Source organism: Oreochromis niloticus, linkage group LG2 (assembly GCF_001858045.2).
Source record: "Oreochromis niloticus isolate F11D_XX linkage group LG2, O_niloticus_UMD_NMBU, whole genome shotgun sequence".
In the NCBI taxonomy this organism is placed as follows: Eukaryota; Metazoa; Chordata; class Actinopteri; order Cichliformes; family Cichlidae; genus Oreochromis; species Oreochromis niloticus.
In genome coordinates this window covers 34,294,455-34,307,379 of record NC_031966.2, presented here as the reverse complement: position 1 = coordinate 34,307,379, position 12,925 = coordinate 34,294,455, and the positions used below count along the sequence as shown (strand labels likewise).

The following is a 12,925-nucleotide window of genomic DNA, read 5'->3' as shown; positions in this document are numbered from 1 at the left end:
CAATGAGCTCCATTAGAAACCTCAGCACGAGAATGAATTTATTACTCCAACAGAGAAGGAGACAGAGGTTAACATAACTTGACACACAGAGCCACTTCTAAGCTTTTATTTTCTAATTTCACTAATCTGATCATTACAACCTAAATGAGCTCAAACCAGCTGTACCAGTAGTAAATCTGGTGGTTCCACCGACTCTGGACCTTTACTTTAAACACCTTCACAATATGAATACAGAGTCTGGGATTCGAGTGAGATCTAGAAATGGTCACGTTTGCTGCTGTTAGATAGTACTGCAATAGTCAAAGTGACCACAAGGGAGAGTCACTCCAACACAACAGACTGGAGGCTACAGCACACATGACGGTTGAAACTGACATTTGGCACAGTGGCAGATGGACAAAGGGATGTTTTACTGTGCAAACAGATATAACTTGTTCTCTATTAAAAAGTTTAAATCCTAAGCTGGGCTGGCCCGTCTTTCTGCATGGCTAAAAGTACAGAATACAGAGGCATTTCAAAAACGTCTTCAATGAATCAGAAGTTTAAAAAGTATTTATAAAATGTACTTACTAAAACTTACAGATTTTTAAACACACTTTTCACTTTCACTTTAGCCAGGGGTGGGGGAACTCCAGGCCTCAAGGCCCGGTATCCTGCAGGTGTTAGATGTGTCCAACACAGCTCAATTAAATGGCTAAATGCCCTCTTGAAGTCCTCCGGAGGCCTGGTAATGAACTAATCATTTGATTCAGGTGTGTTGACCCAGGGTGAGATCTAACACCTGTAGGACATTGGGCCTTGAGGCCTGGAGTTCCCCCACCCCTGCTTTATACCATAGACTTATGAATAGACACACATTCAGTTAATGTGTGGCATGTGAATCATCAGTTACCTGGTCCCAGCCCCACAGGCGTGGCCTGGGAAGAGGATATTTCAGGAGGTCCAGTGCAGTCTCTCTGATCACGTGTGGGTTTAGAAGTCTGAACTTGCTGGCTTTAAGAGGGATTCTATCTGGAACCTTCTGCCAGAAAAATAACCAGTCCCACAGAGGCTGCAACACAAAGCACAAACTGTTTCTTTCAGACCAGGGGCCCGTTCTTCGTACCTCGCTTACTACATCCAAGATCAAATGACACATTCAAGATCAAATCATCGCGCTAACTTTGAGCTCGCTAATCCGGTTCTCCGAACACACCTGTTGTTGACGATTAGTATAGCTGGATGAAGTAATGTGAGATCACTGGGTGGCTTAAAAGGGGCTACGCATCGATAGTAGAAACATTGATCGGCAACCCTTTGATTGGTCGGCGAAGATGTCGAAGGAGCGCGCTCAGTATTTTTTGGCAGCAGAGAAAGAACTCTTGATTGAGGGATATCAGGAGTTTCAGAGTTTAATTAAAACGCAGGGGAACACTGCAAAGGCTGCAAAAGCAAGGAGAGAGGGCTGGCAGAAAGTTGCTGACAAATTAAACTCGTAAGTAATTTATTATATTATATTACATCATATCCTCTTTCACATTAGAGCCACAACAGGACCCACTAGAACATGGGAACAAGTAAAAGTGAAATATAAGAATATTCCACAGAATGGTAATATTTATCACTTATATTGCTTTTAGTCTATGACAAGAGACCCTGAAATAATCTGTTTGTTTGTTTATAACAGCAACCAAGAAAAGGGCAGAGCAAATAAAGACAGGTGGTGGTCCTGCACCCCCTCGTCACACCCCTTTTTGTACTGTGACATTTATTGACATTGTGGGTTTTTTTGTGTGTAGTTTTACATAACACTCCATCACTTTTACCTGTTCCCATGCAAGGGGTGACTGAAGCATGCACAGTAAGTTGGGAAATATATATATAGATATAGATATATATATAGATATATATATATATATATCTATATGTAGAGAGAGAGAGAGAGAGAGAGAGAGAGAGAGAGAGAGAGTATTAAGTAAATAATCGATATCTCTCTATGAGCACACCGTCGCGCTGAGCTAAAGGATCCTGTCTATCCCGCAATATCCGCTAAATTCTGGAAACTCTCCTTATCAATCTTGCACCTTCCTTGCTCGCGTACAAACGGACAGGACATGGCTGCGACAGACTTCCCAAATCCACCTTCGCTTTTATAGTCGTGGTCTCTCATCTTGATTACACGAAGTGTTTTACTATTACTACTCTAAAATATGAATTACATCTGAAATAATCAAATACATGTAATAGAATGATTACTAGTACATTTCCCTTTTTTTAGGACATGACCTGTATGTATCTGTATGAAATCAATAAAAGGATCAAATGCTGCATTATCTTTAGTTACATTGATAATATTTATTTATGGTAAAACAGTGGCGAAATATCGCTGTTGCTTTCGTATAAATGCAGCGGACATACCTGAGAGGCCGCGATCTAATCCTGTTTACATAAAGTAAACCTGCTCCCGAGCAGGTTTACGCTTACGGATCTGTTGCTATGACAGCAAGTCCCAGATGAGCTTCGGAGAACCGAACGATCCAAGATCACGCGAAATCGTCAACAATCAAATCCGGCTAACTTACTTAGCGAGGTACGAAGAACGGACCCCAGCTCATAACACCGACTCACAAGAAAATGGCAGTGAGATCTGAGACTGTGTCACACTTTCACGTAGAAGCTGATACTAAGGAATTCACAAATTCACAATGACTTATGGAGCTAGCAACGGAGACGGAGTTACATAATCCAAGAGATCTGTGTGATTAAACCACAAGTAGGGGAGGAATTCCTGGAAGCACACTTCAGCCAGATGTGAGCATCTTGTAGTGTATAATGTCTGATAACAGGCTGTTTGTACTTTACATGATTTTGATTTTTATCTAATTTTTTCTAATTTATTTTCTTCAAAGCTTGCTCTTATATAAAAATATGAGAACTGATTTCTAATCTTCACCTTACAGACAATCCCAAATCTGTACTGTGTGCTATTACAGCGCTGCTACTATTTCCATTCAGTTTAATGTCATCATTCTAACATCTAACTGCATTTTAAACATTATCACAGTTTTTTGACTAGGTGCAGCCATTCATTATCTTTATAAGTGGTCAAATTTTCCATATTTATCTGTTTCTCCAGTTTTGTATGTGGCAAGATGGCATATTCTTAAATAACACAGCTTTAACCCAAGAACATGAGCTGATTTATTTGTGTGAAAGTGGGTTGCTGGTTAGTTTCACTTATGCTTAGTTTGATCAGATTAATTCACCAGTGCTACTCACCACAGAGAGCTGGTTGATCATAGCAGAGGTCCAGGTGATGTCTCCGCTTTTATACACCACCGTCACAAACAGAGTGTCTGGGTCTGTGTCAGCCCAGCTAAGAGGCGTGCCCTCTGGGTAACTCATCCTGATGGTGGTTCGATTCCCAACGTCAGTGCTGAACTTTCCCAGTGGACCTCGGTTTAACCTGAGGGACAAAGAGCCAACAGCAGAATGACTTTCTGTAGTAATATTAGTATGAAATCATATGATATTAATCCAATATTTCACTCACGTTACGATATTATTGCATTTTTTAACAATTTACAATATAAAATATATGCTATCAGCCTGTGAATCTGTTGGTAATTACATGCAATATGTCTCTGATAATACAGCTACTAACTGTGATTAAGCGTACTAAGTCGTCATGCCAACCCTGGCTGAATGAAACTACCCGTGCTCTCAGCCGCGAATGCCGTCGTGCTGAGAGGAAGCGAAAAAAGGATAAGCTTGTAGTGTCAGCGCAAATCCTCCACAATTGTCTGTCAAAATATCAGAAGACTGTCAAAGCTGCTAAATCTGCCTACTTATCAGGTCTTATTTTGACCAATTGTCACAAGCCCCACGCTCTTTTTAAGATTTTTAACTCTGTGATTAATCCTCGTGCTACCGCACACATGGAGGCTTCTCCGGCTCTTTGTGAAAGTTTTTTAAGGTATTTTATTGAAAAAATCACTACTTTAAGAGCCCCGTTTTTATCTGTAGTTTCACATCAAGTTCCAGTTTCTAAATGCTCTGCTGTCTTTCAGCAGTTTGAGCCTGTGACTCTTTCTGATGTAAAGGTAATAATTGACCACTTAACGATCTCCAATTCCCCACATGATATTCTCCCTGCCCGTATTTTTAAAGAAGCGTTGAATACTATTGGGCCTTGTATTTTATTAATTTTGAATGCATCGTCTTCGGGCTGCGTACCGTCTGCCTTCAAGCATGCTGTTGTTCAACCCGTTATTAAGAAGACTAATCTTGACCCCAGTGTTCTTTCAAATTATAGACCAATTTCTAAGCTTCCCTTTATGTCAAAGATCCTGGAAAAGGTGGTCTGTAAACAACTTCAGACCTTCTTAGATTCCAATGATATCCCTGAAATATTCCAGTCGGGCTTCAAGCCTCGACAAAGTACTGAGACAGCTTTGCTAAGAGTTTTTAATGATCTCCTTTTAACCACTGACTCAGGTTGCTCTGTGGTTCTAGTCTTACTGGATCTGACTTCTGCGTTTGACACAGTAGATCATAACATTTTATTATCAAGGTTAGAGCATGTAGTTGGCCTTAAGGGCACAGCCTTATCATGGTTTAAATCTTATCTTTCAGAGAGGTCATTCTCTATCACTATGGGGCAATACTCCTCCTCCTCTGCTCCTTTTCTCTGTGGTGTGCCCCAGGGGTCTGTTTTGGGCCCTATGCTATTCTCTCTGTACATGTTGCCCTTGGGATCTATTTTCCAAAGATAAAATATTTCTTTCCATTGTTATGCCGATGACATTCAAATTTATTTCCCTTTGAGTTTGAATGTCACAGATCCATTGCATACATTGTTTAACTGTCTTCATGATGTGAGAACCTGGCTATCGCAAAACTCTCTAACCTTGAATGACAGTAAAACAGAAGTTATTGTCTTTGACAGCCATATTCCATTGAACCAGTTAACGGTTACCCTTGGCCCACTTGCTAGCTACCTCTCCCACGTTGTAAGAGACCTTGGGGAGAGAAACAAGTATCTACTGTGGTTAAATCTAGCTTCTATCAGCTACGTCAGATTGCTAAAGCTAAGCCTTTCCTCTCTCACAAGGACCTTGAAAAGCTTATTCATGCATTCATTACGTCTAGACTGGACTATTGTAACTCCCTCTATTTAGGCCTCCCTCACTCCTCTCTTCACCGGTTGCAATTAGTACAGAACGCTGCTGCACGCCTTTTATCGGGTGCCAGAATGCATGATCATATGACTCCAGTTTTAGCCAAGCTACACTGGCTCCCTGTGAAATTTCGCATTGATTTTAAAATTCTTTTACTCACTTATAAAATCTTAAATAACATGGCCCCTAGCTATTTAACTGAACTTCTCCATTTGTATAATCCCATAAAAGCACTAAGATCTTCAAACCAGATGCTCTTAATGCAGCCTAAGTCTAGGTTGAAAACCAGAGGTGACTGTGCCTTTGCCATTCAGTTTTCAGTTTTATTTGTCATATGCAAGTTAGCACAGGGTCAACATTGCAATGAAATGTGTTTGACGAGCAGCGGTCACTCAGCAGCATGATACAGTAGGAGAAAATATAATAAAATATAATATAATAATAAAATAAAATAAAAAATAGAAAAATAGTAAAGAGCAAAATATTAGAGAGACATGGTAAAAGAGAAAAGATGACTAAATATATATGTCTCTATAAATATAAATATATGTACACTAGTGATTAAATAAGAAAATCTTGAAAAGAAATATGACGGGGGGGGCAGATGGGATATTGCACAGGAATGAGCAGCAGAAAATTACAGTATTGCACTTTTTAAATATAAATTACAATAACAATAAAGTGAAGTGACCAGTGCAGATTAAACAGAGTACTTGTGAAGCTGCAGGGTAGCTTCTGAGTCCTGTGTTGTGTGTGTTTAAGTGTTGTGGTTGAGGTGTCGTATGGCTTGATGGTAGAAACTGTTTTTAAGTCTTGTAGTCCGAGCAGACAGACTCCTGTAACGTCTGCAGATGGTAACAAGGAGAACAGCTGATGTGCTGGGTGGCTGTGGTCCTTGATGATGCTGTGTGCTTTACGGAGGCATCGCTGGAGATAAATGTCCTGAATGGCAGGAAGCCTCGTGCCAGTGATGTGCTCTGCTGCCTTCACCACCCTCTGTAGTGATTTACGGCTGCTGGCAGAGCAGCTTCTGTACCAAACTGTGATGCAGCTCGTCAGCAAACTCTCAATTGCACACCTGTAGAAATTTGAGATGATGCTGGCGTTCATGCCAAACTTCCTCAGCCTCCTCAGGAAGTAAAGCCGCTGGCGAGCTTTCCTGATAGCAGTGTCTGTGTGAAGGGTCCAGGAGAAGTCCTCAGTGATGTTGACTCCAAGGAACTTGAAGCTGCTGACCCTTTCGACCTTGACACCGTTGATGTAGATGGGCTGGTGTTCCCTGACTGGTCGTTTGTAGCTCCTAGACTGTGGAACAACCTCCCTATTGCCATTCGCTCTTCTGAGACTGTTCAGTCTTTTAAATCTCGTTTAAAGACCCATCTGTTTACTCTGGCTCTGATGTAAGATAGTTTGATTATCATTTGGTTGGTTTTTATGGTTGTCTCCTCCTGCGTTGTATCTTTCTTATCTTATTTTTATCTGTCTTATTTTATCTTTTAATTTGTGAAGCACTTTGATCATAACTGTTGTTTTTAAATGTGCTATATAAATAAATTTTGATTTGATTTGATCTGATTTGTGATAAATTCTCAAAGATCACATATTTGTTGCTGTCTACATGGACAGAAATTCATATTTAACTATTACATTTGCACTCGGTAACCTTCCTGTTCTATAGGAATATTACCTGAATACAACAATAGTGTATTTAATAACATATCGATATTTGGAGTCACCATATCGCCACGTAAAACATTGCGATACTATGCTGTATCGATTTTTTTACCCCAACTCTATAAAATATGGTGTTCTTGTCAAACATGCATTCAATATGGTCACCGTTTAATCAAGTAGGCTGTTTATTTTGTTCAGGTTTACTCATCAAGCAACAATTCTGACCTGATAATGGTGTCAAAGCGGTCAATCAGCGGGCCAAGCTCCAGGCCTTTGAGAATGCCTCCATTTCCCACGACCACACAGCGCTGACATTTACTTGCAGCCTTCTCAGGCTGCGGTGAGTCAGAGGCTGGTAGCTGCAGAGAGAAATTCACACTCATTACATCTGTGCTCTGAAAAAGACTTGTGCACAGGTGCACAAATCAGTGGCTTACCGCTGACTTGTGTTATATACGTGCATTCAGCAGCAGCGGTATTTTTTCTACATAGTGTAAACAGCACCTTGTATATGCATGTTTTGTTGAATTACATAAAAAATAAGAGGAACACTTTCTAACAAGAGTACAGAAAGTCATGTCAAGTCAAGTCATGTAAACTTGTGGGACATTGATGTGATCAGTGAAGTAGCAGAGGGGGTTGTTGATTACTTTCAGCTGCTTTGCTCTTAATGAAATTAACAACAGGTGCACCAGACGGGGAACAATGAGACAACCGCAGAAGCAAGAGTGGTTCGAGGGTGGAGGCACTCACATGTTTTCCCTCCTCGTCTCTTCTCACTAGTTTTGCATTTGGCTAGGATCCGTTTCAGGACACCAACCATTGTCTCATTGTATGCAAGCACGTTGGGGCCATGCAAACTAGCGAGGACCGTTTGAGTCGCTTAGCTGCTGCATCTTTTTTTTTTTCACTTTCATTTTTGGGTGTGTCTTCAGCCCTCTGTACATTGATCATTTTCATTTCCATCCCCCACCCCACTGAGAAGTGTTTCTTTATTATTTTTTGAGCAGAGTAAATCACTCAGAGACTGAAGGATCTTAAAAACCCCAAAAACCCAAAAAACTGCATTCACCAGTTTTTGCAGCTCCGCTACTTTGCTCTGAAGACCTCTGAACCCAAACGGCGGGGGATACAAGAAAAGGTCAGCGGTCAGCGGTTCGTCTTTCCACAGGAAAGGCTGGACATTGTGACTGGAAGCAGGGAGTTGAGCTAACAAGCTCTGTCTGGTGCTGCCAGGGCGACATTGACTCTCCAAGACTCTCTGCACATATTCATGCACCAGCTGCAGGAAGAAGAAAGGAAAGCAGTGTTGGGAAGGTTACTGTTCAAATGTATTCCACTACAGATTACAGATTACATGCCCCAAAATGTATTTCGTAACGTATTCCGTTACGTTACTCAGTGAGAGTAACGTATTCTGAATACTTTGGATTACTTAATATATTATCAAGCTTTTTACAACTACATGAATGTCCTATTGCTGTGTGATTTATTACTATTACTGAAGGTTACTCTCCATACCAATACCAACTAGATGTTTAAATCTTAATATAAATGAGTAACAGTAGGTGGACATTAGGTAAGGCTGCACTTTTTGCAGCGATCTCGTATAGAAAACTATTCCGCGCGTATATAAAACAGGTCGGTGGCTCCGAACAGTAGTAAAGGGACCTCTGGCTAATACGTCGGGTTCGTGTCGGGCTCGTAGCTGAAAACTAGCTTTACTTTGTTGTCTGGGTCAACTTTGCTAGCAAGAGACGGAGAGAGGTGTTGAAAGGCTGCTCCAACGGAGCTTATTGTTTTGGAGGAAAACACGAACACAGCGTACAGTCGAGTCTTAATAGCTTACTTACAGCTGGGCTCGTCAGGCACTCTTCTTGGCTGCAGTGGTTATTATTATATTTACATGCTTCCAGCTCCCGTTTTTGCTCCGTGACAGCTCGGACTTTTCCTTTCTCTCCCTCCCTCGCTCACAGACACATCACGGGTATGACAGTCCATTCTCCCTGCAGCACGGACTACACTGCCCATGAGGCTACAGTCTTTAGGGCGATGCCTGTAACACTCTGCCTGTTGCCTTCTTATTAAATCATTTTTGTGAATAATAATTTTTAAAAATGTTTCTTCGCGTCATTATGCGGGCTGCAAGTAGGGGTGACATGGGCCGCGAGATTGACACACAGACATTAGAGCCTCTTAATGCGTGTTTTGTTTGGGTTTCCACCAGCGTGGAATTACCAAAAATAGAGAGGGGACAGCCTAGAGCTGGGAGATAGAACGATAACGATATGTATTGCGAAATAACTTTTTCTCGATAGAAAAATTTAACTATTGAGATAGGCCTCATCGCTCTTGTCCTCTTAAAAAAAAAAAAAAAGAACAGCCAATCCAAATTAAGTAGCGCAGAGCCGAACCAATCACAGCCGCAGCGTCACGTCACGTGACTTGTTACGTACAGCACAAGCGCCAAGGCGCACGTGTGTATTTGTTTTTGCAGCCGTGCAGCCCGGGTAATGAAGGAAATGAGTGCGCCGACTAGAGAAAAATCAACCGAGAGCGTGAGCGAAGGTTACCGAAGAAAAAACAGATGATGGTTCCAATGCCGGAGAGCTTGTCGAACGGAAGGGCCACAGAAGTTCCGTAGTGTGAAGGTATTTCGGCTATTTCAAGTCTGACAAAAAACAGAGTAGCGCGCACTGTAAATTGTGCCGAAAGCAAGTCTGGAAATACAATAAAGCGGTGCATGTTCAATCTCTGACTGAAAGCGCTGATTTGTCATTCGGCTTTTGTCAGACTAAAGTAACTGTTAAAACTGTTTAAAAGCTAAGCTATACAACAAGGAGAGATTGAGAATTTCCTTTTAGTTCTCAGTTTATTTGATATTGACAAAAGTTAGTCAATTTTGTCTGTTCTTCTGTAAAACAAACTAAGATTTATTTTTAGAATTAATATTTTGTTTCTAAGTGGAATTGACAATTTAGTCTGTTTTGTTTGTTCGGTTTTGAAACTTAAACACTTTAGCGGCTGCCTTTTGTGTAGTTTGCAATATTTGCCTTTATTTATCTGAAACTGAAGTCTCATGTTCCCTAAGTACATCGACCCTGTTGAACTTATTATGGGAAATAAATATTTTAATTAAAACAAGCTGCTAATTATTTCACATTTTACTTGTGAGCAACGGCACATTTAAATCTTACAAATATAGTTATTTGGCTTATATCGTGATATATATCGTTATCGCCTGAAATGAAAAAAACATATCGTGATATGAAAAAATCTTATATCGCCCAGCTCTAGGACAGCCTAACATGTGAAACAGGAAAAGACCGCCGTGTAATCCATTTATTTCAACAAAGTAACTGTATTCTGAATACCACCCTTTTAAACGGTAACTGTAATGGAATACAGTTACTCATATTTTGTATTTTAAATACATAACACTGGTACATGTATTCTGTTACTCCCCAACACTGAGGAAAGCAGACCATTTTCATCTAAAGTCAAAAAGGGAATGAAAGTTTAATCGGTTGAATGATATATGGATCTGATAGATAGGATTATGTAAAAAGCTGAATACAACACAACAAGCTGTCTGCACACTAAGTAAAAAGTGTAACGCAGCACTACACATCCGGGGCATTTATCTAATTTCATGATCTGGCTCGGGTTTATAAAAAAGACGAAGTGGCTTCAAACGCCACGTCTTCTGTTACAGAGACAGAGACTCTCTTGTGGTTTTTGCATCTATGTCAGAACAGCAGCGCAGACACAGGGAAGTGTCAGCTCAGTTTCAGGGCCAGTGAACGAAACAAAGAACATCTGAAATAGATCAGGTTTAATGTGTCAAAACAACCGGCACCATTAGCTCACGTTAGGGCTGCAGCTATCGATTATTTTCATAATCGAGTAATCAATTAATTATTCCATTGATTAATCGAGCAATTGGTTAAGAAATAATTTTGTCTTATTAGTGAGAAATAATAATAATAACATTGTAAACAGAAAAAAACACAGGTCTTTCAGCATGAATTGTCATTGGACTCCATTTTTGAAATTTAGAGTTTAACTGCATCTGTCACAACTAAACCCTCTGTGTGTATGCGCACGCCATAAAATGTCATTAAAAAAAAACAGCATTTTCTTAAATGCAAAAATATGTAACACATCTCAAGGTCAACGTCAAATAAGATCTATCTAAACCTAAACAAATCTAAACTAAGGTTTCCGGCGCCGCTCCGAGCTGGCAGCCAGTATCAGCAGCTCCGACCTGACGAGTCCTTTTTTCTCTTTTTGGCTGCTGTTACAACCAAATTTCCCCTTGTGGGACAATTAAAGGATTATTCTATTCTATTCTATTCTATTCTAAAAGCTCCTCTGTCTTCTTGGAAAGCTTTTTGATATTAGTGTTTTTGCATTGCTGCAAACAGAGGTTATGATCATGCAGACCTGTAATAATATTAATAATAATTTAGTGTTCAGCCTTACAGTGGGTGAAGCACCGACGTCTAAACACATCGACACGCTACAGAGCCGTGCGTGACTCTGCGGTGGTTTGATGTATCAGTGAGGGTGATGGTGTCGGAGAGGCGGATGTTTTTCAAGATACAGAGAATGCTGGACAACACCTCCCACCCACTCCGTGATGTGCTAGCCAGTCACAGGAGCACGCACAGAGATTACCCATATTACCACTGAATAACACAGGAAATCATCTTCCTGTACAAATTCTCCATTGAATGCACAGTTACACCCTTTCCATGCTCTATAGTGAAAATAACACGTTTAACAACATAGGAGTCAAATATCAATCATATATATTTAATCTCTGTAATATTCTGGGTATTTCTTCATTCATATATATGTATATAAAATAAACATCAGTCATGCTAAATATGTGATTTCTACTCCACTGTAGACACTATTGGTTTGAGACAGATGTACGTGTTGAACTCCTGCAGCTCCTTAATCTCACCATGATTCTTCTCTTCTGAATACAGATAAGTCACCAAACCCACACCACGAACACTCTGCTCTGCTGTGCTCTCACCTTTCTATGCGCAGGGTTGACGACCCACTCTACAGGTTTGATTGGTCCTGTGCTCAGCATTGGCATAGAGACCAAGACCAGGCCAAGGAAAACCACGACAGCTGCCGCCAACACACGTCTGGACACACACACACACACACACACACACACACACACACACAGAGAGAAAGCACACAGGGCAAAATATTTTTAGTGACCAGGAATGCAGTTTATCTTATTACAACCCCTTTCACTGAGTTTGCTGCAATTCAATGAGCGCTTCGCAGAAAACAGACAACGTAACAACAAACTCGAGATTAAAAACATTAAAAGCGATATAAAACAGGTGAATACGACAGGGCTTGTAAAATGAATACATACATAATTTATTTATAATTTATGAATAAATTATAAATATATTTATTTTTTTTTTATAATTTATTCATGCTAAAAATAGACTTAAAGACATAAAAAATGGTATCATGAAAAAAAAAGGAAGCTACATGAGGAAGTAAGTAATTTTCATGGACTGAAACTGTCGAAAATAAATGTGTAAAATTACACAGCAGCAAAGCATTCTGGTAGCTCATTGCCCAGATTTTGGTTTTTGTTTAAACTGTAGTCGCACAAAAACCCCAGAAACAGACTGTTCTGCAGTAGAAAGTGAAAAACAGAAATGCTTCTGTCATTTAATTGTTTATTTCTTAATTACTTTGTGTAATATGTGCCTGCTTGTGCCTGTTTCTGCTGAGCAGCAGTTCAAACAAGTTATTAATTATAAACTGCTTCAAGCGCACACTCAGGCCTGTGAGACTCGACACTCAGACACCGAGCCACAGCTCTGTGGTACATACATTTCTGCATCTCTGCTGTTTAAAGACACTTTGTATATACTTTATTTAATGTAATATTCAATACTGAACTGTGACTTTACTCTTTTTTAAGGAAACAATTTTTTATTCAGTGTTTCTTCATAAACTCCTTATTTCTTATTGATTTACTGCTGGTAGGGAGAACACACATGAGGTTTAAGCCCTGAAACAGTTTGAAACCTTTTTGTCCTCCT

The 12,925-nt window shown here is 40.1% G+C and overlaps 1 protein-coding gene across 2 annotated transcripts in view; it reads right to left on the bottom strand.

Moving 5' to 3' along the window:
* Positions 1-12,925, bottom strand: part of st3gal5 (ST3 beta-galactoside alpha-2,3-sialyltransferase 5) — a 28,008-nt gene that overhangs the window by 1,461 nt on the left and 13,622 nt on the right. Inside the window, exons 3-7 of one of the 2 annotated variants that reach the window (XM_013275417.3) lie at positions 11,881-11,998; positions 7,906-8,115; positions 7,059-7,192; positions 3,259-3,445; positions 893-1,051 (exon numbers count right to left, since the gene is read on the bottom strand). In XM_013275417.3, coding sequence (XP_013130871.1) covers positions 893-1,051; positions 3,259-3,445; positions 7,059-7,192; positions 7,906-8,115; positions 11,881-11,998 — 808 coding nt within the window. The remainder of the gene's footprint in view (positions 1-892; positions 1,052-3,258; positions 3,446-7,058; positions 7,193-7,905; positions 8,116-11,880; positions 11,999-12,925) is intronic. The other variant, XM_025898506.1, reaches the window with a different exon arrangement.